The sequence below is a fragment of the Neophocaena asiaeorientalis genome, unplaced genomic scaffold (assembly GCF_003031525.2).
Source record: "Neophocaena asiaeorientalis asiaeorientalis breed wild unplaced genomic scaffold, Neophocaena_asiaeorientalis_V1.1 scaffold183, whole genome shotgun sequence".
Classification (NCBI taxonomy): domain Eukaryota; kingdom Metazoa; phylum Chordata; class Mammalia; order Artiodactyla; family Phocoenidae; genus Neophocaena; species Neophocaena asiaeorientalis.
Window position 1 is genome coordinate 101,969 of NW_020175199.1, and position 25,353 is coordinate 127,321.

General features: G+C 36.8%; 1 protein-coding gene across 1 annotated transcript in view; it reads right to left on the reverse strand.

Annotated features, from left to right (window-relative positions):
• Positions 1 to 312: 312 nt before the first annotated feature.
• REEP3 (receptor accessory protein 3) overlaps positions 313 to 25,353 on the reverse strand; it is a 51,996-nt gene continuing 26,955 nt past the window's right edge. Inside the window, exons 2-7 of the mRNA XM_024765235.1 lie at positions 24,477 to 24,553; positions 21,981 to 22,101; positions 21,694 to 21,807; positions 12,373 to 12,520; positions 4,533 to 4,678; positions 313 to 3,831 (exon numbers count right to left, since the gene is read on the reverse strand). Coding sequence (XP_024621003.1) covers positions 3,775 to 3,831; positions 4,533 to 4,678; positions 12,373 to 12,520; positions 21,694 to 21,807; positions 21,981 to 22,101; positions 24,477 to 24,553 — 663 coding nt within the window. The 3' untranslated portion in view covers positions 313 to 3,774. The remainder of the gene's footprint in view (positions 3,832 to 4,532; positions 4,679 to 12,372; positions 12,521 to 21,693; positions 21,808 to 21,980; positions 22,102 to 24,476; positions 24,554 to 25,353) is intronic.

Here is a 25,353-nt window from a genome sequence, read left to right on the forward strand (position 1 = left end):
ATGTCTCTGAGTCTGTTTCTGTTTTATATATAGATTCATTTGTATTATTTTTCAGATCCCACATATGAGTGATACCATATAGTACTTGTCTTTCTTGGACTTAACTTCACTTAGTGTGATATTCTCTAGGTCCACCCATGTTGTTGCAAATGGCAATATTTCAAAGAATGTATATGATTTTTATAATTTGCTCTATGATTTTTATCTTAAGTGTGTACCTATGGTGTCTATTATTTAATCAAGAGACACTCAGTAATAAATAATGTAATTTCATGGAACCTAACATATATATTCTGACACAGGAAAAATATACAAGTTACCACTAATAAAATGAGTTTATTTTAAAGTTTTGAAAAACCACATTTGTAAAATTACCGCCATACTAGGCTTAAAGATAGCCTTTACAAAGGGATTAAAAATTGCAAAACTGCTTTCTCTTAACTACTAAAGTACATAGATTTAAAAGGTGTTAGAAGAGAAAACATTAATTCATGGTCAGTGTTTAAAGAGTTAAAATACATCATATCTGTAGAAAACTACTAGAAGATTAAATCTTAAAAACATTAAGAGAATAAATGCTGTACTTTCCTTTCAGAAAGCTTTACTCTTAAGTGATGTTTACTGAGAAACATACACTGCATACCACAATAACGATCTTATCAAAATTTATCTAACTGCTTTGCATATGGATCAACTTAAACAGAAAAACACATAGGAAATTGCTTTTCAATACATATTAACTTCTTATTTTTCCTGATAAAAGAAAATCAAAATAAAAATTTAGTTCATTCCAATTAAAAATACAAATTACTAATATTTAACAGTTGTATTATTTCTAATAACACAAAAGTTCAAGCATTCTAGAGTACAAACTGTTACTTAAAAAGAAAGCAAGCAAGAAAGAAAAACATTTATCTAACCAATGTTTTACAGAAATTTGGAATATTTACATGTCATATAACACTGTAGAAATCTTTGGTGGTGACATATGGATTAAGTTCCCTGAAAACACTTTAATAATTTTGTTCCATCAATCTGTGTACTCAAGTATTTATAATTGGTAATGCTGGCACCATCATTTCCTACCCAATTCCACATACATATAGGGAAGTGTGTGGAGGGAATCTTATGCAGGGTCTATGGGGGTTTACATAATTAATTCCTTAGCAATAAGGCTTATTTCGGGCCCATTTTTATACCAGAAAAAATATGGTGAACTAAAGAATAGATCAATTAGTACTTCCAAACAAACCCTGGAAATAGTTAATATTATGAACAAGTTGAATGACTGTATAATAAAATAAAACACCAGCTACAACTTCTGGATAAACTTTAACAGCTACCAAAACAGTGCCCTAAAGGCTCGTGCAGCATCCAATGCCCATCTGCCAAGTGGTAAGCAATGGGGGAAGCAAGGCACTGTGCTCTAGGGATTAACACACCTCTTTTAAAAGCATTAGACTTAAAAGCAGAAAAACAAAAAATGACCTGTTCCACCTTAAAAGAAACAAAAATTTACATTTATTATACAAAATTCAAAAAAAAAGCATGCTAAAACACACATAAAAGAAAAGAAGCAAATTTAAGAAATGTACGAAAAGGAAAGAAAGGAAATGATAGACCAGCAAAATGACATTGACTGTATATAAGGATATAACAAACACATCAGAGGAAGCATTGTTAAGTGTAAAGAGATACAATTAAACAGAAGGACTTGCATTATCTCTTTGAAACTAGTGTTGCCCTCCATTAAACGTTTTGATTCTACAAGTGTAGAGGGATAAATAATTCCTCCAACTTAGGACAGTATTCATGAGTTTACTATAATTAAAGAATAGGTTTAATACTGAAATTAGACTTGAAAAAAAATACAGTGGTGCAAATCAGCGCCCAAAGGTAATGTTTTTGATACAAAGTCACTTACTTACATGACTTTGTCAGGCAATTTGAAATGACATTGCCTTTGTGTAGGAAAGATAAGCATGGCACAGGTAGCATTTATACTGGGAAGTCTAGTACTAGGCAAAATAAATAAAACTCTCTTCCAAGAGTTTATAACCAGAATTCATAGAAATTTTGAACACAAAGAGTCTTTCCAGAAACGAAGAGGCTAAAAATTAGTCAAGGTAAAATAGATGAAGATATTCATGGAATTAAACTTTGGGGGAAAATAAGTTGAATGAAGTTTTAGTCGGTGGTACTTATCAAGAATGTGAGATAATCTAGAAGACATTTTAAGACTTGCATCAGGAGAAATGTATGAATTATATTAAGGTACTCCTGAGTAAACATTCTGTTCTCTACCAACACTCTGAGTAGGTCCTGAATATACACTGCTAGCTGGCTTCATTTCTTAGAAGGTAGAAAGGTCAAAGATCTTACAAATCTCTCTCACTGCTTTTTCTTTTGGACAAACAGAAAAATCAAGTAAATTTCTGAACAAGTATAATAAAACAAATTTGATTACTGATGACTAAAACCATCATCAGAAATATATTTACTTAGAGTTCATAATGCATAGTTACCTATGCCACCTAAAAAACCTCAAAGTTCAGTAACTCAAATTCTCTTGGATTAAAAAAAATGGTATTTTTCTAAAATCTATTATAATAATTTCTAACATGTAAGATTAACAACATTTGTATTTTGCATTGGCAGGTATCTTCAGGAAATTATTTCAGCTAGAAGTGAAGTGATTCAAATGGTTCTAGTCAATGCCAGATTTATAAATCAGCAGCTCGTATCAGTGCCAAGCTTGTGAATGGATTGGCTGTTGGTTAATTTCATGAATTAGAAGATACCTCAGTGCTATACTGGTCTATGACTCCATTTCACAAAAGCTACCACTTTTAAAAGCTGAAAACATAACCAGTGTTAACAAAAACATGCTAAGTTCAACTACACTATAGAGCTAAATATGGGAAGCTGGTGAGTTTTAAAATAACTTCTTATCTGTAAAGAAGGTAAGTAAAAATAGTTAAAATTGAAAAATAAGCTCTGGTTTTTATTATTAAAATTAAATGAATATAACTAATGAAACCCACAGGAAAAGAGATGATGTAATTCAAGGCATAAATTTGACATGCCAGAAAATGACAAATAACAATAAACACAGTGTTAATAAAACTTAAAATAAATGTACAGTTGTAAAATAAGTAAACAATTTTCAAGTGTGCAAAACTAGTCAGGAATGAAAGTGCTATGTAGATACCTGGTTTTCAAACATTTGCCTTGAAAACTTTCAGTTGATGGTGGAAAAACTAGAAAGTATTAACAAAGTAAAAATTTGAAGAATATAAAGCGTACTTTATCTTACATTATACCCTTGTTCTATCACTGCTGGATCAGAGGCCTATTTAATTACTATCCTCATGTGATAGAGAGGATAGTAACAGAAATATAGGTAAACACAATACAATATCACAAAGTCTGGTGTATCTTGAACCATAAAAAGACTCTTTTCAAGTATACTGTGGGTTTGTGTTTCACTTTACATCACAGGCACTCAGTGTTCTGAAGAATGTGACAATAGATAACACAGTATTCTATTATTTCTGATATATCTATCTATCAATTTTTGTATAACTACCTTTAGTAGTCAAGATTTGGAAGTAATTGTTAAAGAAATAAAAGCTATTTAAATAGATGAAAGTAAACCCTATGACCGCCACAATTTAAAGAATTATTTTAATGTATAAATCCTGAATATATGATGTTAGAAAAAAAGTTGATGTATTAGCATAATTTGTCTTGGGATACTTGACATGTACATGACTAAAAATAAACTTGTGGTCTCTTCTTCACTTTGTATTTCAGTGACCCATACCGCACCTGAAGAGAGAAATGTGTTATTATTATGACTTAGGTTTTGACATAAGACAGGACTTAATAGCTCATAATCACAGTAATCATTTTTTAACTTTTCTGATATAAAGAATCAACTATGCGCTAAGTGTGTACTCAAAAGACAGCACTACCTATATACTCCAAAATGTAGTTGGCATTATGTTGCATATATGCACAGATTATGATCACTGATAAAAAATGAAAACTGTTATTAAAGCTGTTATTAACTGTTATTATTTATGCTTTGCTGGGTACATGTCAATGAACATTGCTCACAATAACCTGAGGTCATTCGCTGAAATCCTCCACTGCTTTCTGGGCACAAAGACAACATATTATCATGGATAGACTTTTACTATTTAATCCTTATTTAGAGTTGGTTCAGAACAAAAGTACATACTTAATACTGCTTTTTCTTGCATATACGTAGGGCTGGCACTGGGTACTCACATCAACCGTAGGATTTTGCTGTGTGAGAATACCATTTTCTACTTAGAGTGGAAGACTAGGAATCTGCCATTTTCTAAATTTCCAGAGATTGTAATCCATCTGATCTGAATAAAGAATTTTAAATATAGCCGGTGCTCTATTATTCCAACCCTTCATCTACGGATACCCTAAATGCGAATGCAGCAGGAAACCCCTAAATAGTAATCGCTGGGAAAACAACTCTATACCTGACTAACCTCTTTTCGGCCTTTCACGGTTTTCACAGATTTCATGCTTTGTGATCTTCGTAGCCCTTTGTGTGTTAACATCTCATCATCTGAATATGGCCCATCCGCTTCTTCATCTGTTTTCTCATCTCCGTCTCTCAGTGGAATTCCATCACCTAGACGAGTTGTCAAAACCAGTATGTTTTGGTAAAAGGATGCCAGTTAGCACCACCTCTTCACCCTGTCTATTGGCGGCTCTCTCCATGCTCTGCATTTGCCAGCTTGCTCTTCTCCCTGTCTCATCTGGAAGGTGTTCCCTGCCCTTTACCATCAATCTTTGCCCCTTGCACTATTCTAGAGGAGGCTCATAACTCATTTCTTCCAGGAAGTTTTCCCTGGCCATTCCTATTTTTACTATGCATTTTTCAGAATAATTAAAAATACTTTATTTTTCAGTAGGTTAACACGGCTGTCTTGTTCGAAAGTCAAAGAATATAAATAGATACACAGTGAAAAGTCTCTTCCTGCCCTTTCTCCTTTTTGTGAACTCTTTTTTTCTTTTTTCTTTAAATATTTATTTATTTATTTGGCTGCACCAGGTCTTAGTTGCAGCATGCAGGATCTTTAGTTGTGGCATGTGGGTGGGATCTAGTTCCCTGACCAGGGATCGAAACCGGGCCCCCTGCATTGGTAGCAAAGTCTTAACCACTGGACCACCTGGGAAGTCCTCTTTTTGCGAATTCTAAGCAACCTAAGCAACAGTGTGTTTTGGTCTGTTATTTGTACCTTTGACTTTAATTAGGAACTCAGGGTCCTTCTCACTCCCCAACGTGTCAAACCTTTTGTCAAGACCAGAAATGGTAGAGTGAACTTAAGGAATCATATAAAACCCTAAGGGGATAGAACTATGGGCAAGATAGTTCACTGGGGGCAGGTGATGGAGAACTTAAACTGACACTGTTGCAGCTGCTAAGATAAAACCCAACCAGACAGGCTACGGTAATTAGAAACACCACAGGCTATGATGACTGATGTTAGTCAAAGAAAATAGCCAGCATCAGGAGGGTCAGTAAGAGATGGATCCTGTGGGTGTGCTAACAGGCTGCTATGTGTAGCAACGAAGACTTAACATTGGCCAGTATGCAAACATCTAGGCAGTCAGGCTGGTTACCGTCAGGAAATCTGAGAGCACCCTGAGAGGCTGGGATTCAGGGACAAGACCACTCCCATTCCTGAAGCAGTGGTTCTCAAACTTTATTAGAGTTTATTAGCACAAACTTATTAGCACTTATTAGAGTCACCTGGAGAATTTACTGATCCACACATTGCTGGGCCTGGTGTGGGGCTGAGAATCTACATTCCTAGCAAGTTCCCAGGTGATGCTTATGCTACTGGTCCCGGGCCCACACTTTGAGAACTACTGCCTGGATGGCGCAAGAGAGGGGCTCAAGTCTAAGGAACTGGAGTACTAGGTAGGTTATAAAGATAGTGGTGAGGGACTTCCCTGGCGGTCCAGTGGTTAGGACTCTGTGTTTTCACTGCCGAGGGCCCGGGTTCCATCCCTGGCTTGGGAACTAAGATCCCATAAGCCGCAGGGAGCGGCCAAAAAAAAAGAAAAAAAAAAAGAAAGACGGGTGACGTTACAAGGCCCCATTATGTTTCAAATTTTCCTTCAATAAAGGTAAGGAGCATAGATACCTTCTTCAGATGAGAAAAAAGTAGCAGGTTTTCCAGGCTCAGGAGGGGGCAAGAGATGGACTTTTTGCATGTGAAGAAAAGTATACTGAATAATTGTTTATTAATCTGCTCTCATAGGACATGAATAACTTGAGCATCACTAAGCAAACTATGAAGAGTTATAATGGGAACATACAGTATAGCACAGGGAACTCTACCTAATGCACTGTGGTAACCTAAATGGGAGGGAAGTCCAAAACGGAAGGGATATCTGTATGTGTATAGCTGATTCATTTTGATTTTGTTGTGCAGTGGAGGCTAACATAACATTGTAAAGCAACCATACTCCAATAAAAATTAATTTAAAAAAAAAGCTTCCTCGTCTCATAATAAGATAAACATCTTTAATTATATATTTAGGAAGTACAATTTTATGCTGCCAGACTTCTAGGCTAGAAATCAGGAAGGATTTGGAAGTAGAATCAGTCATTACATAGGTCAAGATCCTTTGCTTTCCTGCAGCAGTCGGAGGAATTTTGTTCTAGGTAGACATGATAGCATGTGCAAAGGCCCCGGGGCATTGGGAAGCATAACTGTGTGGAAGAGCTGTGAGGCGGTCAGTGTGGCCAGGGGAGGGAATGGGGTCAGTAGTCCTGGGAAAACCCTCTTGGTGCAATATTAAGTGGAAAAAAATGTATGTATAGAAACAAAGTGTTGAAAAACATAAAAATGAAACCATTATATCTGTTGGAAGTGGGCTTTTAAATTTCTTAATTTTTCCTTTTTTAAAAAAAGTTGCCAAACTTTTATTTAAAAAATTGTATTACTTCTATAAACGGGGAATATAAACCAGAAAAAGTATTTTTAGATTGCCATTTGTAGATTTTTCTCTATTGCTGTTGCTTATATAACACCCCTAATCCCAATATAATAAAACTAAGGTAAAACATAGAATAAGGAATCAAGGAAAGAATCAGAAAGGAAGCAACTGTGATCAAAAAGTTCTCTAAGGCCACAGATGAAGCATAAGCCTACATTTCAACAAACACGGCCCTTGCTATTTCAACTGCCTCTCCCTTCATGTGATTAAGAATTGGAATTGCATTCAAAATGATAATTATATATACATCTTATTCTTTGCTTCCTAATTTCAACTAAAAAAAAATCTTAGTTTTCTAAATATTGTTTCAGGAAAAGTGATGGATTGATTTGTTATTCCACAAGTATTGATATATATATATATATATATATATATATACAGGGAAGCCCAAGTATTGATATTTTAAAAATATTACTATGTGTGAGGCAGTGTACTAAATTATGGGGGATACTATGTTGAAAAACACACAACTGTCTTCTTCTACCCTAAGAAATATATAGTCCAGTAGAGGAGACAGAGTCTAGTGGGCATGACAATACTGTAATAAATGCTGTAAACAGAAGACAAGGCCAAGGTGCTACAGGAGCACACAGTAGGGGAAGTGGGTGGTAAGAGAAGACTTCTTGTAGGAGGTGTTGGCCAAGCCGAATCCTGAAAGACTCATAATTCTATACACCGAGCACATGAAAGAGTGTGATGCCAAGTCTGGGGAGCTAATATACCACACGCTATTGAGCTTGGGCTTCAGAGAGCAAGGGGGAGGGGGTATTGAAGCATTTTAATCGGAGGGCGACATGATTAGATTTTGTTTCTCTAAAGGAGTCTTCTTGTACTTTGGAGAATGAATCAGAAGTGGATGAGACTGGAAGCAGGGAGGTTACTGCAGTACAACAGGCCGGAAATGATAAAGAGTCCAGGGATTGAGGAGACAGGAGCCAAATTTGGGATCTGTTAGGAGATGAAGTCGACAAGCTTAATTTAGCAAGTTATTAAACTAAACTGCATCAAAAAGAGAGGAGTCAAGTCAAATATCTTCAATAAAATATTCATTTTCTATTCCACTTAAAAACCTGAAAATGAGTATGTATGAAAATTCTGCTGTGAGTGGTGGAAATAGTATTAATCAAAGTTGTCCGAGGATTTTAAAGACTTCGGAAGAGGGGGAGATCCGAGATTACGAGAAAAGCCCGAATCTGGATGCCCTATCTGAACAGGAGCCCGGCAAGTTGGCTGAATGGTTTGCAGGTCTTCCAAGCCCAGGCAAGGGGAAGCTGGTGGGGTGCAGCTGGCGCCGACAAAGGTGATGCCAAGGTCGGCTGCTTTCCGTCATCAGTCTAGACTGGGCAAAATCCTCAGAATGGGGCTGTCCATTCACATTCCTGAGGGGGAGTGACTGAGGACCTAAAAATGAGGAGTCTGTGTTGCCGGGGGCCCTGAGGCCTAAGGCTGCAGCTGTTTGACCACCTTCGGCCCAGAGCTCTGTTACCATTTTAGGAAAAGTAGCAGATGCTTTTGCAAACTGACCTGGTTTTATTCATAGCTCGTACATCTTAGAATTGGTATATTTTAAGTCCCCCTTCCCCCCTTAGAATAATAATAGCCAATACTGATCCAGTACTTAGCATGGACCAGGCACTGTTCTAAGCAGTTTCCATGTATTAATGTATTAATGTAAGTGCAGAATCATGGAAAGTTGACTTGGAAGCGGCCTTAGTTATCGTGGTGGAAGGGGCCCTGGATCCATGTGAGGAGAAATGAGTACTTGGCCACTTAACAGCTGTTAAGACCTTGAGTGAGTCTTGCTTCTCTGGGTTTCAGTTTTCTTATCTGGTAAGCTGTTGAGGCGGATGGGAGATGAATACGTTTCTATGTGAACGCCAACTCTGAGCCAGTTGAGCTGTCTGGGGCACTGTGTTGAGAGGGATTCTGAGCCAGCGTGGGAAGTGCCACAATCCATTAGCAACGGCTGCCATGGGCACAGGAGCAGAGAGGAGGCATGTCACTTATTTGCCATCTTTGACTAAAGCACCTCTAAGGTCACCCCTGCCAAATTGTTTGAATTCATTGTTCCAGCCCAAGTGTCTCACTAAGTGCAGTCTCTTTATAAAGTAAAAAAAGAGTAAGAATTAGGTTAGGAACCTTGGATACTTCATTTCTGTCATTGAGTATGTGGTCTTTGACAAGTAATTTAATCTCTTTAAGTCTCAGTTTATTCATCTACAAAATAAGGATAAAAATATTTAACCTGCATCGTCATCTTAAGGATTAAATAAATATGTAAAGCATCAAAAATAAGACAAAACAGAAATCTCTTTATGTGCTGGTATATTGAAACTGAATATTGAACCATTTTTAACTAATATGGGAGCAGCAGGTTCTTTGCAGAAAAAATATTTCCACTTATCAGAATTTGGTGTTCTTTCTAAGGAAGTGAACATCATGTTCAAGGTGTCTATTTTCTTACAAAAAAGCATTTGGAGGGAGCTCTTTTTCCCATAGTGACAACATGCGGACTTGAGTAACTTCATCAAAGCAAGACTTCTCTCAATCAGCTAACCTCAAACCGCTCAGAGCAAGCCATTACTAGTTTTCAAAAGGGAACCACTTTTCCAAATATTTGAATTTGCTTGTGTTCTGAGCTAACTGTATTGATTACACGAAATATTAGTAAACAGACTTTGCAATATAAATATACTTCCCACACTAAAAAATGTACCAACTTGCTTTTCTTGAGGAAGTTTGGAAGTAAATAAAATAGAAAAAAATTCATGATATAAAAAAACGAATACCTTAATTGTTTTCAAAACAAGAAGTAGGTTTTATTTCTGATTTTAAGGGTAACAGGTTGGTTAAAAAAAAAAAAATCACTAAAAACCCAAAACTCAGAGGTAAATGCTGTTAACATTTTAGTTAGCAGCATTTAGACTCTCTTCCAGACTCTCCTCTATGTACATATATCTGAAAAACAACTTCACATATATTAATCCATTTCATCGTCTATCTATTGTTCCTCTATGGTATAGGATTATAACACACACATTGTTTCACTGTTATTGTTCTCCCCCGCCCCCAATCTGGATATGTTTTCATGTCAGTAAGTATAAACTGACATTATTATTTTTCACGGCTAATAGCCACCTTTTTTCTTACCCATTTCTCTTAGGAATTTGGTTTGTTCCAATATTTTGTTACTATAAACAACAACAAGATGAACATTCATACATCTTTGTATCTGTATCTTTGAGCACTTGTCTGATTATTTCCTTATGACATGTTCTTAGAAGTTTCTTGCTGAGTTAAAAAGAATACATTTTGATAATTCTTGCCAGACTGTCATCCATAACGATTATTCTACTTTAAACTCTCATAAAAAGTGTATCAGAGTGTTTGTTTCCCAACTTTCTTGTTCTTTTAATTTCATGGTTTAAAATTTAACAGAAGAACTAATTAACACCTCACTATCCTAAAATATTTTAGTCACACCATTTTAAATTTAATAGATGGATACCATAAAACTAGTGTCATGGATTTTCAAATTTATAATCCTGGTTTTATTTAAATAATTGGAATACAATTCTTAACCAATTCTAAGGTATAATTATGAATAAATTGCTGATAAAGGACTCAGATTACTGGTCCAAATCAGCAAAATATATATAGCAGTCCCCATAAACAAAATCAGTATACCTCAGTTTTAAAATGCATATTAAGAAAATGCCTATTAGGGACTACTTTTACATTATTAAAGTATAAAGGATGATGGTTCAAGGTTCAAAGTTTCCTCACTCTTAAAGGCATTAGTACCTTAATCAATGGCCAATACTTAATTACTACCTCTTAGATAATAGCCACCAGCTTTTTAAAGTTATTCATTCTGGGGAGAACTTAGAAGAAGGTTCACTATTTTTCCTTTACATGAAGGGACTGTTCTTTTCTTTCTTTCATTTTTAAAATTAATTAATTCATTATTTTTGGCTGTGTTGGGTCTTCATTGATGCACGCGGGCTTTCCCTAGTTGTGGTGAGCGGGCTTCTCATTGCAGTGGCTGCTCTTGTTGCAAAGCACGGGCTCTAGGAGCACTGGCTTCAGTAGTTGTGGCTCACGGGCTCTAGAGCACAGGCCCTGTAGTTGTGGCACATGGGCTTAGTTGCTCCGCGGCATGTGGGATCTTCCCGGACCAGGGATCGAACACGTGTCCCCTGCATTGGCAGGCAGATTCTTAACCACTGTGCCACCAGGGAAGTCGCTCTTTTTTTTTTTAACATCTTTATGGGAGTATAATTGCTTTACAATGGTGTGTTAGTTGCTGCTGTGTAACAAAGTGAATCAGCTATACGTATACACATATCCCCATATCCCCTCCCTCTTGCGTCTCCCTCCCACCCTCCCAGGTGGTCACAAAGCACCAAGCTGCTTCCCACTAGCTATCTATTTCACATTTGGTAGTGTATATATGTCAATGCTACTCTCTCACTTCGGGACTGCTCTTTTCAAATTGGTTTTAATTATAAAGGATGATTTTCAGTCTCCCTCAGAAGAAAACTTCTACTTAAAAAAAAAAAAAAAAAAGATCAAGTAGCCCTGCACCTTATGAACCTAATAATACTTTAATAAGAAATATCCTGAAGATCTTAGTTCTCAATTAGGCCTTGAACTACAACTTTCTTATATGCAAAAAAAATGACTAAGGGACTATGTCTTTTTGTTTATGTGTATGTTTCTAAGACCACAAAAATTTACTAAAATTTTAGAACGTATCAGCTATGACATGCTTATAATTTACGTTAGAACAAGGTAGTTCTTAGTCTACAAGTCATGATTTCAACACATTTTTCCATGGGAGTAATCCTATTTTCAAACCTGTCATCTTTTGTCACCTGCTTAAAACTTTTAATCTTATAAGTCAATATCCTTCTTTGTTCACATCACTTACATTAAAGAGGGTTTAATTATAAAACTCAGATGCCACTACATAGTTTGAGTAGCAAGTTAGAGATCACAGCTCAGAACTAGTGCTGGTGGTAGAGGGTAACCACATCCACTGCTTTAAAAAATTCATGGCAGCACAAGGCGCTACTGCTACTTTCTTAACTGGATTATCTCCAGAGTCAACAAAAAGCAAGCACTAACCTTATTTAGAGAAAATTAGAGAAGGAGACCTACATACAGTTAAGTGTGAAGCTAAAGAATATAAGCTTAAAAATAAATGTTGTTTACCCAAATTCAGCTAGCGACCAGGTATTATTTTAGTACCCATCTTGACTCAAGATCCCAATTATGAAAGAACAATACATTAACACAAAACAAGCACACCTGGTGATTCACCGGAGGCTGGTTTACTTTTCTTTTTTGTTTCTGGGAGAGGTTGGTATGGTCTTTGTCCCACAGGCTCATCACCTTGGATAGCTGTTAGATCATGCATACTGAAACTTCGTAAACGTTCAGTTATTGCTCCTTGGCTCTATTTAACAGAGAAGTGATAGGTCCAAGAAAAGAAATGCACTTTAAAATACTTAATATGTTTCCATTTAACTTTCCTCCAACATTTTTTCATGAAGCTTATTCATTTTAAAATGAAACATTCAGAAAAGTTTAAAGAATTCTACAGTGGATACCCATATATCGTTTATATTTTGCTATATCTGCTTTACCACATATTTACCATCTATCCATCCATCAATCAATTTTTAATGCATTTCAAAGCAAGTTGTAGACATCAGTACATTCCATTCCCAAACATTTCAGCTTTAAATTTAATTCAAGAATGTAAAAAAATGTATAATGAGCTTATCCCCTCTGTAAACATCATCCATAATATTTCTCTCTCCTAAAAGCAGCACTTTGAGGCTTACGTTTATGATTCAGAAGAACTTTTTAAAGTAAAAGAGATGCTGTTTCTTTTTTTTAAAACATAAATTCTACTTTATTATAACATAGCCTATACCTAATTTTCTTTTTCTTTTTTTCTTTTTAACATCTTTATTGGGGTATAATTGCTTTACAATGGCGTGTTAGTTTCTGCTTTATAACAAAGTGAATCAGTTATACATATACATATGTTCCCATATCTCTTCCCTTTTGCGTCTCCCTCCCTCCCACCCTCCCTATCCCACCCCTCCAGGCGTCACAAAGCACCGAGCTGATCTCCCTGTGCTATGCGGCTGCTTCCCACTAGCTATCTATTTTACGTTTGGTAGTGTATATATGTCCATGCCTCTCTCTCGCTTTGTCACAGCTCACCCTTCCCCCTCTCCATATCCTCAAGTCCGTTCTCCAGTAGGTCTGCATCTTTATTCCTGTCTTACCCCTAGGTTCTTCATGACATTTTTTTCCCCTTAAATTCCATATATATGTGTTAGCATACGGTATTTGTCTTTCTCTTTCTGACTTACTTCACTCTGTATGACAGACTCTAGGTCTATCCACCTCATTACAAATAGCTCAATTTCGTTTCTTTTTATGGCTGAGTAATATTCCATTGTATGTAAGTGCCACATCTTCTTTATCCATTCATCCGATGATGGGCACTTAGGCTGTTTCCATCTCCGGGCTATTGTAAATAGAGCTGCAATGAACATTTTGGTACATGACTAGAGATGCTGTTTTAAAGCTAAGTCAGGAGTGGTAATGGCTCTACCTAGAACACAGTAAAAAAAATTTAAGAGCCAAAGAATCTTAAGTATGAAAGATATTCAGTTAATGAATTCACCATCTGGCAAAGCATATCTACTAATACACACAATTTAACTTTAAGTCATTTTAAAGCCTTAACAATATGGTAGACATTAGGTACAAGTGGGTATTTAAATTTAACTAAAATTAAATAAGTTTAAAAATTCAGCTCCTTAATTGCACTAGCTACATTTCAAATGCTCAATAGCCACATGTGGCTAGTGCCTATCGTATTGGACAGTGCGATACAGGACATTCCCATTACTGCAGAAAGTTCAATGCTTTTCATCATTGCACAGCTTTGAAAGGGACATTTCTGAACTTCTCAGACATAACTACATTTCCCCCCAAAGTATAAAGTTTTGTAAAGAGAAAAAAATAATTTCTAAATTTACCCACTTGAAAATTTGCATAGCATACAGATGACTCATTTCTTATTTATAGCTGGATTAAAAATATTCTTCTAAAGGTTTTTTTTTTACACTTATTTCTTCTTCTCACACATGTGAATTTATGATTGCCTCTAGTTATAATGTAACTGTAGAAACTCATCCATAATGGTTCATCTCTAAATTTCAAAGCCTAGGGCACTATAAACATTCCAACATTACTGCTAACATGTATTTTACACTGAAGAAAAAGGTCTTGTTTCATGAGTCTTGATTTAGCTACTCCGAGTGAGTGATATCTTATTATGTCAAACCCAAACACCATTTTCATACCCCACTTAAAGCTTTGTAATTTCTACCATATTTTTTGAATTATGAAAAAGAATTATTAAATTAAAGGGTCTATGTCCTCAATAAAAATAATTGGATTCCACACATCTTTAAACATTCTTGACAAGGTTTAATTCATTATACTCTCTTTTTATCGGATACGATTTGCTTCTTAAATAGAGGATGACAGAAGACTTCAGACACACACTAAAAGGAAGTGATCAGTGCTCATCTGAAACAGATGCCTTGTTTTCTCAGAACTGTCATTTTCTCTATTCCTACCTTTGTATTTCTGTGCCCTTTCTCAGCAATTCTTGACTGTTTGCCTATTGCCAAATGAATGATAATATACGTCCATGATACCCTCTACTGTAATCCCAAACCCTCCCACTCAAGAAAGTACATCTCAGCATGCAAATGAGTCAAAGTGCCATTGAATCAGTCTAGCTTTATAGCACCCACAAACTTTGGTATCTTTAATGATTATAATCAACTAATTACTTCGGGCATATCTCACAAATGAACTCACAAATTAATGTTAGTTCTATTGCTGTACTTTATATATTTTGCCTCCAGAGCAAGATTTTAAGAAACTAGAGAGGGACAAATCTTCAGCTTCTTCTGTTCTCTGAGTGCATGTGGTATGGGACTGATATTGAGTATGTAATAAGTAAACTAAATACTCTTTTTATGCCTCTTCTTTTTCATTACTCTTGACTGTTGGAAAGTTCTCCATAGGTTGCAGCATGTTTTAATGTAAACACTGGAGTTTATATAGAGAGTTTCAGCACCAAACTACAGGTACAGTCATGGGTATCTACATGGTTAGATTACACCATCCACTAGGAGTCTGCTTCAGGTTTACATTAAAGGTGAGCAAGGACCAACCCTGAGGTATCTGGGTGATCTATATACAGTATGTATTTTAATGTAGCTCTTGAGTAAGCAACCCTCTAGCCCCAAGTATTATCAATCCCCCAAAAAGGCCAGGTACTGTAGACAAAAGCAAAAAGGGGCTGTACCCTCCTTGAAGACCCATGGCACTTTAACAGCCAATATCACTTTGAAAAATCATTTTTTTCCACTGTATATTTTCTAATGGGTCCAGAATAGAACTAATATGGGGAGAGAACTATTGCACTATTATGAACTTCAAAAATATTACATAAATTATAAGTATCTAATGTGACCACTTTAAAGGAGAGGTGTCATTATAAAATAATTGCAGCTAAAGGCAAACCTATTCCCTCTAATTTTTATATATTCAGCACAAGAAGTCCATTAATAAGGGAATTATGTTTGCAATACAACGTTAAGTGGAAATACCTACCCTCCACCTCAGAATTCTAAATCATGCAAAATACGGGCACAAGTATGCAGTATGGTTATAGTTAGGGAAAAATATTAAAAAATGAAAACAGTGTGATGTTTAGGCAGATGAGCGATTTTTTTCAAAAATTTCTTCATATTACAAAATTAGTCACAGATGGTATAGCAAAGTTTTAATTGTAACATAGTATACTATAAGAATTTCTTTTTTTTTTAAGAATTTCTGATCCATTTCTTGATCATTTTTCCAATATCTAAATCCCTTACTCCCATAATTAAAAGAAAAAATTGTTTCTACATTTTAAGGGCATAAACAGGGAATTATAGTCACTTGTCAATAACAATACAAAAGATATTGAGATTTTGTTTAAATTAACAATACCTTTTCAGAAACCATGGAGGACAGAAAGCACTGGGATGACATATTCAAAGTTTTGAGAGAAAAAGTTTCAAATGTGTATTCACTATCCAGCAAAACTGTCCTTTAAAGAACAAATTCAGACAAAGATTTTTAAAAACTAAGAATTTGTCACTAGCAGCCCTCCCCTATAACAAATACTAAAGGAAGTCATTCCAGCTGAAAGGAAAGGACGCTGGACAGTAAATATAATAGAACCCACGTGAACAAATAAAGAGCACTGTAAAGGCTTCCCTGGTGGCGCAGTGGTTGAGAGTCTGCCTGCCGATGCAGGGGACACGGGTTCGTGCCCCCGGTCCGCGCAGAGCGGCTGGACCCGTGAGCCATAGCCGCTGAGCCTGCGCATCCGGAGCCTGTGCTCCGCAACGGGAGGGGCCACAACACTGAGAGGCCCGCGTACCGCAAAAAAAAAAAAAAAAAAAAAACCATGAAGACAGGTTCTAGTCTGAGGAGGAAAATACGTGTGGAAAGAGCAGTCTTAGTCAATAAGTTGGAAGGGCGTTACCATCCTCAAGGTAATTCTATATCCCAGTATTTTAGATCTTATTCTCTACAGAAATGTATGTACACTGTTAAAATTAGTCCTAAAAATCAAAGAGAAGGTAACAGAAAGATTATGATGAGAAAGCAAACGTCAAAGTAATTAAAAAGCATTCTGTAGAATATTTCACATCATTAGCAGAAGTGTTCCTGTCTTCAGGTAACTCTGAGTTCTCGGGGTTTGAATTTGGAGCCCAGAACATCCATTTAAGAAACTAAGAACACTGTAAGGGCTGACTGGGTGGGAGGGCTGGGACCAAATCTAACACATTCAAGCTCTGGAAAGAATCTTTCAGCTGAGAAGCAGCTTCCCGAGCTGGCCTCACACAGAGCTCACTTATATCCAAGGGCACTAGAGAATCTGAATGTCTGCTCAAGTATCCAAGTCTACAGTTGGCATCTGTGAAAAGGGACCCTGCATGTATGACTAATTCTAACTTCTTTATACCCAAACGATTCTGCCTTTGTTTAAATACTTCATATCCTGGTTATATATTACATTAAAGTTACTATATTTTGTGTTAAATAAGGGGAATTTACCGTGCTTACCAGCATCTTTGTATAAAACCTCAACCTATCCTCTTCACATTTTTAAATTAAGAATTCAAAAACATAATCAGCAATGCTTTATAATCTTACAAGCATACAAACAACCTTTTATGGAACAATTTTTATGATACTGTTCAATAATGAATAGCCATGAAGCTCTATTTCTTGTTGATCTTTGACATACTACATTATAACTGCAGATAGGGTCAGTCCCCAGTTTTTAGGGAAATGGCTTTTCCCTATGGACATTTAACACAATCTGATCAAGCCTAGAATGGAATTGATTGCATTTGCATTAAGTGAAAAATATATTTTAGTGGTTTTAAGATTAAAGCAATATATATTTATTGAAGAATGTTTGTAACAGAGAAAAATATAAAAAAGAAAGATTATTTGTAACCCATCACCCAAACTACCTATACATATTTATGTATTCTTTTAGCCTTTTCTGACTCATCATACTTTTAGAGCAGGGTTTCTCGACTTCAGCACTAACGCTATTTTGGGCTAGATAATTCTGTGTGTGTGTGGGGGATGCCATCCTGTGCCTTGTAGGATATTAAGCAGCATCCTTGTCCTCTACCTGAGATGCCACTGGCAGCACTCCCCTCTAACTTGTGACAACCCACAACGTCTCCAGACATTGCCAAATGTCCCTTGGAGGGCAAAACTGCCCCCAGTTGAGAACCATTGTTTTAGAGCATAAGGGGTTTTAGAAGTCAGTTTTTACCCTTGCATTTTACAGGTAAGAAAATAAATACTTAGAGAGATCAGTGCAGATGACTGCCCCAAATCTCACTGCTAATTAGTGGCAGAATCAGGGCTAAAAAATGCTGACAACTCAACTGCTATAGAATTCAACTTTCATTATAATATTGTGCTTTCCTAGATTGCAGAGAAAAAAATATGATCTTTCTTCTCCATTGTCTAAAGAAGTGCTCCCTTTTTAAATGGATGATACTAAGCAGCTGAATCTCCTCAAATCGTTTCACAAACAGAAAGCCATTAAAACAGACAGCAAGATGTCAGGATTTTTGACCTAATCATCATCATTTACAGTCAATAAGGTTTCAGAAATTTTAACTTTAATACTCTCATTTCTGTGATAATTGATTTTTTATAATATCTGCCAAAGAATTCACCAAGAAGAGGCTGCCAAAGAAAATCCCAAGAGATGGTTAATACGACTAAAAGTACTTTTCTTCATCTGTCCTTCGTCCGGCAGGAGTGTTGCTCATCTGTACAAAAGCCACCGGCATTTCTCGTGTGAAAGCTATGGGATGTTGAACATCCTCAGTAAATCCTTGAAGCTCCTTCATATGCTTGTGCTTTGCTCAGCCAAAATAAACTTGTACACTGACCTTGGTAACAGATGCCTGGTAATGAGGTCACAGAACTGAGTAACATTTTCAGAAAATTGCTTTACGGTGTAATAAATGTTCTGATTAGATTCCTATTTTCATGTTTAACATGCTCAGGTGGTTCAACCTGGGGAAACTAGTCAGGGGTACTGCTGATCTTTAAAGGTCACACTGAGAGTCCAATATTTTTAGCCTGAAAGATATTTTTAACAAACCATATATTGCAAAAAAAAAAAAAGTTTAATAATTCTCAAGTCTTTCTATTAGCTTTCTTGCAGTTTCTCCTTAAACTTGACCTATTTCCTATTTCAGCTTCAATTTACTCTTCGGTATGAAGTGTCTGGTTCAGTGATTCTTCCATCACACTGCCTTTCTTTGACATCTCCAGAGATGAAACTAATTTCCCCTGCTTTAAAATAGGCACAGTAAAACTTGAGGCAAATAGTGTTAACATTATGCTGTGTTCAGCATATTTAATGACTATTTCTGATGAATAAAATCCAGTATGGTTGATGCCAACATTCCTGTGCTCATGAGGAGAATGGTGAGGGTTGCCTCACACGGTGAGCTTGATAACAAAAGGATCACGAGATCACAAACAAAAGAGAGCATTCCAAAGTGAATTCAAATCACAGGATGTGTGTTTGATTGTTCTGCAGTGGTAACTTAGATGACTTTTATGATCTCTGTTTCCTGCCTTTGAAGTGAGGAGGTGGTTTTGATTTGTTAAATGTATAAATAAAAACAAACATTGAACAACAAAGAAGCCAGAGAAACACAGGTATAGAATTACTTTTATAGCCTTTCTATAGCAAAGTGTTTCTGTGAGACGATGCTTATTTTTATTTTATTTTTTTTGTCTGCACCGTGAGGCTTGTGGGATCTTAGTTCCCCAACCAGGCATTGAACCCTGGCCCTCGGCAGTGAAAGCGTGGAGTCCTAACCACTGCACCGCCAGGGAATTACCAGATGATGCTTATTTTCATAGTGGAGGGCAAGGGGTAGGCTCTAAGCAACCAAAGATGAGGTAAAATTTTCAGTTAGTGAATACAGACATTCAGCTTGACAGTAGTAGCCTGTGAGGGTAAGGACTGTATCTATTTTGTTCATTGCTGCATCCCAAGCACCTACCATATGGTAGTCATTAAATACATACATAGGGACTCCCCTAGAAGTCCAATGGGTAAGACTCTGGCTCCCAATGCAGGGGGCCCGGGTTCAATCCTTGGTCAGGGAACTAGATCCTACATGCTGCAACTAAGACCGGGTGCAGCCTAAATAAATAAATAAATAAATATTAAAAAACATACATACATGTAGATGTTAAATACATTAAATACATACATGTTGAATAAATATATCGGATGTTAAATACTGATGGCAGCAAAGTATGTATAAAATCAAAATAAATAAGAAGGGAACCAGGATAAGATAATCTAGTTGGGATTTCTGATTCCTCACACAGTTTGGAAGTAGTAAGTCAAAATAAAATAAATATCCTACAAAATAGTGACAATATGTAGGGAGGTGTCTCACAGAGTATGCAGGATTATAAACTATATTTAAGTGTTAAAGTGAAGAGAGCAAGGACTTCCCTAGTGGTGCAGTGGTTAAGAATCCGCCTGCCAAAGCAGGGGATGTGGGTTTGCACCCTGGTCCAGGAAGATCCCACATGCCGGGGTGGGGGTGGGGGCAGCAACTAGGCCCGTGCACCACAGCTACTGAGCCTGCGCACTACAGCCTGCAAGCCACAACTACTGAAGCCGGTGTGCCTAGAGCCCATGCTCCACTACAAGAGAAGCCACCAAGATGAGAAAGTCCACGTACCGCAAAGAAGAGCGGACCCCGCTCGCCCACCGCAACTAGAGAAAGCCCGTGCACAGCAATGAAGACCCAATGCAGCCAAATAAAGAAAAAAAAAAGTAAAGAGGGCAAATGGGATTTGTGTGCTTCTATGTTTCCTAAAACAATGTTCTAAAATGACTATATTTTCTAAGCAATTTTTTTTTTCTAAGCAATTTTTGATGTCGAAAGTTAATTTTTTGCCATAGAATCACGGTGAATGTTGCTTTTAAGTATGGAAAACTCAGAAAGCATCTTCTTTGGGGTGTAAATAAATACATGTACTTCATTTGTAAAGTTAAATGATGCTAAATTTTGTAACAAAAGAAAGCAAGAAGCCCTCGGTCCCTTTCTCTCCATCCCCCTGCAGGCAACCACTTTAAAACCTCTACTTTCATATACAGCAGATGAGGATTTTAGTTCTCTTCCACCTCATTTTCTCCTCCTCGCCATCCTCCCAGTTGAGAAGTTAAGTCAATCGCCGATGGTTACTTAGAAAGTCACACTCAGCACTTTCTGGATCTGAAACCTATTTTCCTTCCATACACTACACACCAAAACCAATTATGCTATGGTATTTAAAATAAACCACACTAATTACTACATGCAAAGAAATCCAAAAGCCATAATGCGAATTTTCACAGAAGGCATTCATTCCTTTGATAATTTGGCTTGCAAAACACAACACATGACATTAGTAATTGGCTAAGTAAAATCTTAAGTTTTAAGAACAGAAATTTTTCATGCCTTATTTTGAATAATCAGTTACCTCAAACTGGTTGAAGTATGGGTGCAGAAGTAAGCCAGAAATCCTACCAAGATATTGCCATGGACAGAGAGAGGGAAAAAACACCAAAGACAGAGAAAGAAAGAATGGTCATCTTTACTAAAGGTGATTTACTCAAAACTATTTTAAGGTTATAAAGTAGGAAAATTATGACAAAATGACATTTTCCAGTATGTTTTACTTACTAACTAGCTCTCATTTTGTGATCAATTAAGAGTTTCAAAATATCCAAGTTATAGAAAACACATGTTAAAATGCCTTTAAAATAATCTACTTGTTTTTTTTCTAGTATTACAAAAATAAACAGAAGGTAAATTTGTGCCAAAATTTTATAATGATCTGAAGTAAAAAGCCACCCTACTTTGTTCATTGACAATGTGACACTGGATTAAAAAAAAAAGGTAAATAAAAAATTACCTTCACTGCTGCAGTGACAGCAGCAGTAGCTGCTAAATTTAAACCTTGCCGCCCAAAGTTTACCATAGTCTCATAGCCTCGTTCCTTTGCTTGTACAATATAATCATCAATCTCCTAGAAAAAAAATCAAACCCATAAATATTAATTTTATTTAAAAAGAGTATCAAGAAGCTGAAAACTGGGACTTCTCCCCCTTAACATAATAGTTTCACTCACTTTATAGCATATAGCATGTGATGATACACATTTCTAATAAGTGATTTGTGGAAATAATCTGTATATCTTACCCTTTCCTTTGAAGAAAGTAGTGGATGAAGGAATTTTCTATATATTAAACTTGCTCCTTTGGTATAGGGAGAGAGCAGCCATATGACAAAAGCAATCTTAAGCTCATAGTACAGGGGGAACCTAATGAGAAAAAATTAGAAAAAAACGCCAGTGAAAATAAAGTACAGACCATGAGGAAATTGCAAAAAAACCTTTTTACAAAGTTCAGTCACTGGGTTAAGTTTTCACATGTAAAAAGTTGTGATCAGGGAAACAACCATGTTTGAATTGACAAAATCTCATTAACTATACAGATCAGAGCAACCTGACCCCTGGAGTGATTCACACCTTCTAGTACAAGATTGCTCCGTTTAGACAAGCACAGCCAAGCTGCCAAACTGACTGTGGCAGTTCAGAGAGGGCATTAATAGCATTTATAACTATGATAGTAAGGTACACCCACCCTGTCTGCAGAGCGTAGCTGTTATGGCATTACCTGGACACACCTCCAAGCATCAGGAGTCACCTTTATAAGTACCAGGTGTACAGTGTTACACCATATACACATCTCCTTCCCTTAGGACTCCCAGAAAACGTCCCCTCCAATTTCATTTGGCACTTGACAGACCTAAACTGTTCACTTGAAAGGAGAATGGAATTGCCATTGTGGTAACCTGGGAATTAGGGTAATATATCAATGCCCCTTCCCACTTGATTTTTCAGTGCCTTCTAGGTAGGCTGAATACACTTCCTCAAGCAATGACCATGGCTTTAGCCATGTGACCTGCTTTGGGCAACAGAATGTGAGTGTGACATATGTCACATGCAAGGAGACGCTTTAAATGCCCTTTGACTCCCTCACCTCAACACCCCCAACCTCTTGCTTTCAACTTTTGCTTTTTGCCACGAGAACAGCTGCTTCTTCAGCCTTGGTCCTTGAACAAGAAGACACTTAAAACTGAGCTGAGCCCAGTAAAGTTGCAGCCAACCATTTGTCCTCATATAGCTTGAGCAAGAAATGAATGTTTGTTTTTCTAACCCATTGTGCTTTTAGGGTTGTTTGTTGCCACAGCAAAAGTTAACTAATACATCATGAGGAGACCAGAATCTTGTGGTACATGAAGTACTAAGATACATGATAAAAAAAAAATCTGGGCTCTTCTGATGAGACAGATGGGCAGGGGGCAGTGAGGAATGACTCTTGTGTAGTCTACAAAGGGTCTCTGCAGTGCAGTTACAGAGGAGTTTCTGGACTATCATTGCTCGTGGTAAGCATTTTCTACGTTGTTTACTTTTCAATAGTGTATATGTGCTACATCTGCAATCAGGAAAAAAAAAATAGAAGTCTTTAAAGAGAGAGCATTGAAATTTAAGAGACCTAGTATGGCTTGGAATCTGTGTTCTGCCACTTAAAAACAAACAAACAACCCTCCCCAAACCCCTACACCAAAACATAACAGGTAAATAAATGAGCTGTGGGACAGAGGAAGAGAAAGATCAATGCAGATACTGAGAAGTTGAAAAATAAAGGCAGGTTGTTAAGAACATTTAAGTCTGATGACTCCTGTTTTTTCCTAGCAATCCAATGTGACCTAGTGTGCTATGAGAATATGATGAGAATAGCAAAGTCAGAAAGACAGTTTAAGCAGAGAACAGTTAAATGTTTGAAACAGATGCAGGAGGGAATGGAAGTAGCCACTGACCAAAAGCAAGTAAAGGGAATCGTGACTTTCAAACTGATACCAATATGAGCAGCTGATTGATTTTTTTCAGCTCAACTGGTAGCCTGGGTAAAGAAGCAAAGAAAAGCAATTGTTGGGCTAATTTAGGATGAAGGTTTGTGCAGCAAAGGCGGTTGAAGATAGTGGCAAGGTAGTAAAAGTTTAAAGAGCTTGAAAGGAGGATTTCTCCAAATGGAAAGGTATAGATGGAAATACACTACTGAAATACAGCACAAGGAGATTCAAGTTGTTCCATTAAGTACTGCTCCTCAGTAAAATGTTAAATCCTCGAGGATATAAACATGCTTTAATTTTGCCCCATGCTGTTTGGAATAGAGCAGTCAAGGAGCTGGTGTTGGGGGGTGTTTCTGTGTGGATTTGACATCATCCAGTTTGAATGTTTGTAGATGAGACTTTTAAGGATGGGGAGGGAGCGCTAAAACCAGATGCTGTGGGATTCAAAAGAGGAGTCGTTTAGGAAGTAATCAAGAAAAAATAGTCTGAAGTCATCAGTGTGGAAAAAAGATAACGACAACCAAGTTTTCTCTATTCCAAGGTAGTGGGAGGCGTGTGGGGGATGGGCAGGGAGTGGCATGTGGGGAGGATGAGCTGCCTTCACCTGGGGGATTTCAAAAGGAAAGTAATGTTCTTGTGGGGAACCCACATGAAGAAAATGATACAATGGATAATCAGGTAGACTGATCAAATTCACTCAGTTAACAGCCGGAGCAGGATAAGAACTCAGGACACCTGATCAAGTCTATAGTCTGGCCTTTTGTCAACACTAGAACTTACCAAGCAACTGTCTGATCTGCTACTGTTTCAGTCACAGTATAGAGAGCAAAGACAATCCAGTACATCATCCATCGAACCTGTAAGACAATAAAAATATGTATGAAATAATAGACCAAAGTTATCTGCAACTCTGAAAAACTGCATATATCATACGTAGTATGTTGGATTAAATGCAGAAGGCGATGGTTTAATTCTCAACAGGTTTTATGCCTGAGTTCCTCACATCACTACATCAGCAGTCTTGGGATATAAGAATCAAAGAATAACAAATCTCTAGGCTTTGATGCAATATAATGTAGGAACCGAAATGAGAGAATTGAAAAAATAGGACATGTTTTTCTTAACTGGAGGAAAATTCTTTAAAAGATCTTATCTACATGCTCCCTTATGAAGATTACTAGCTATTTAATTATTATACAAATCATATAGTATATGTATGATATGACCACATTTAATCTTTATTCGTCTTTTAAATTTTGCATTCCTTATTTCTCAATATATAGAAACTATTCGGAAACCAAAGAACAATCCTGGATTTGTTACACCCATAACGCTAGTCACCGACTTTGCAAGTCTAAGGTTAGTGTCTTCTTCCTCTTGCCCTAAATACAAGCCTGTAATCTTTCACATATCCTTTTCCTTCTACTCCAATACCACAAGAGTAGTTGCAATAGACCAAATGTTTGTGTCCCCTCAAAATTCATATGCTGAAATCCTAACCCTGAATGTGTACTAGAAGGTGGGGCCTTTGGGAGGTTTTTAGGTCATGAGGGTAGTGTCCTCATGAACGTGAATGGTGTCCTTATAAAAGAGACCCCAGAGATCTCTCTCTGCTCTTCCACCATGTGAGGACATAGCAAGAAGATGGCCATCATAA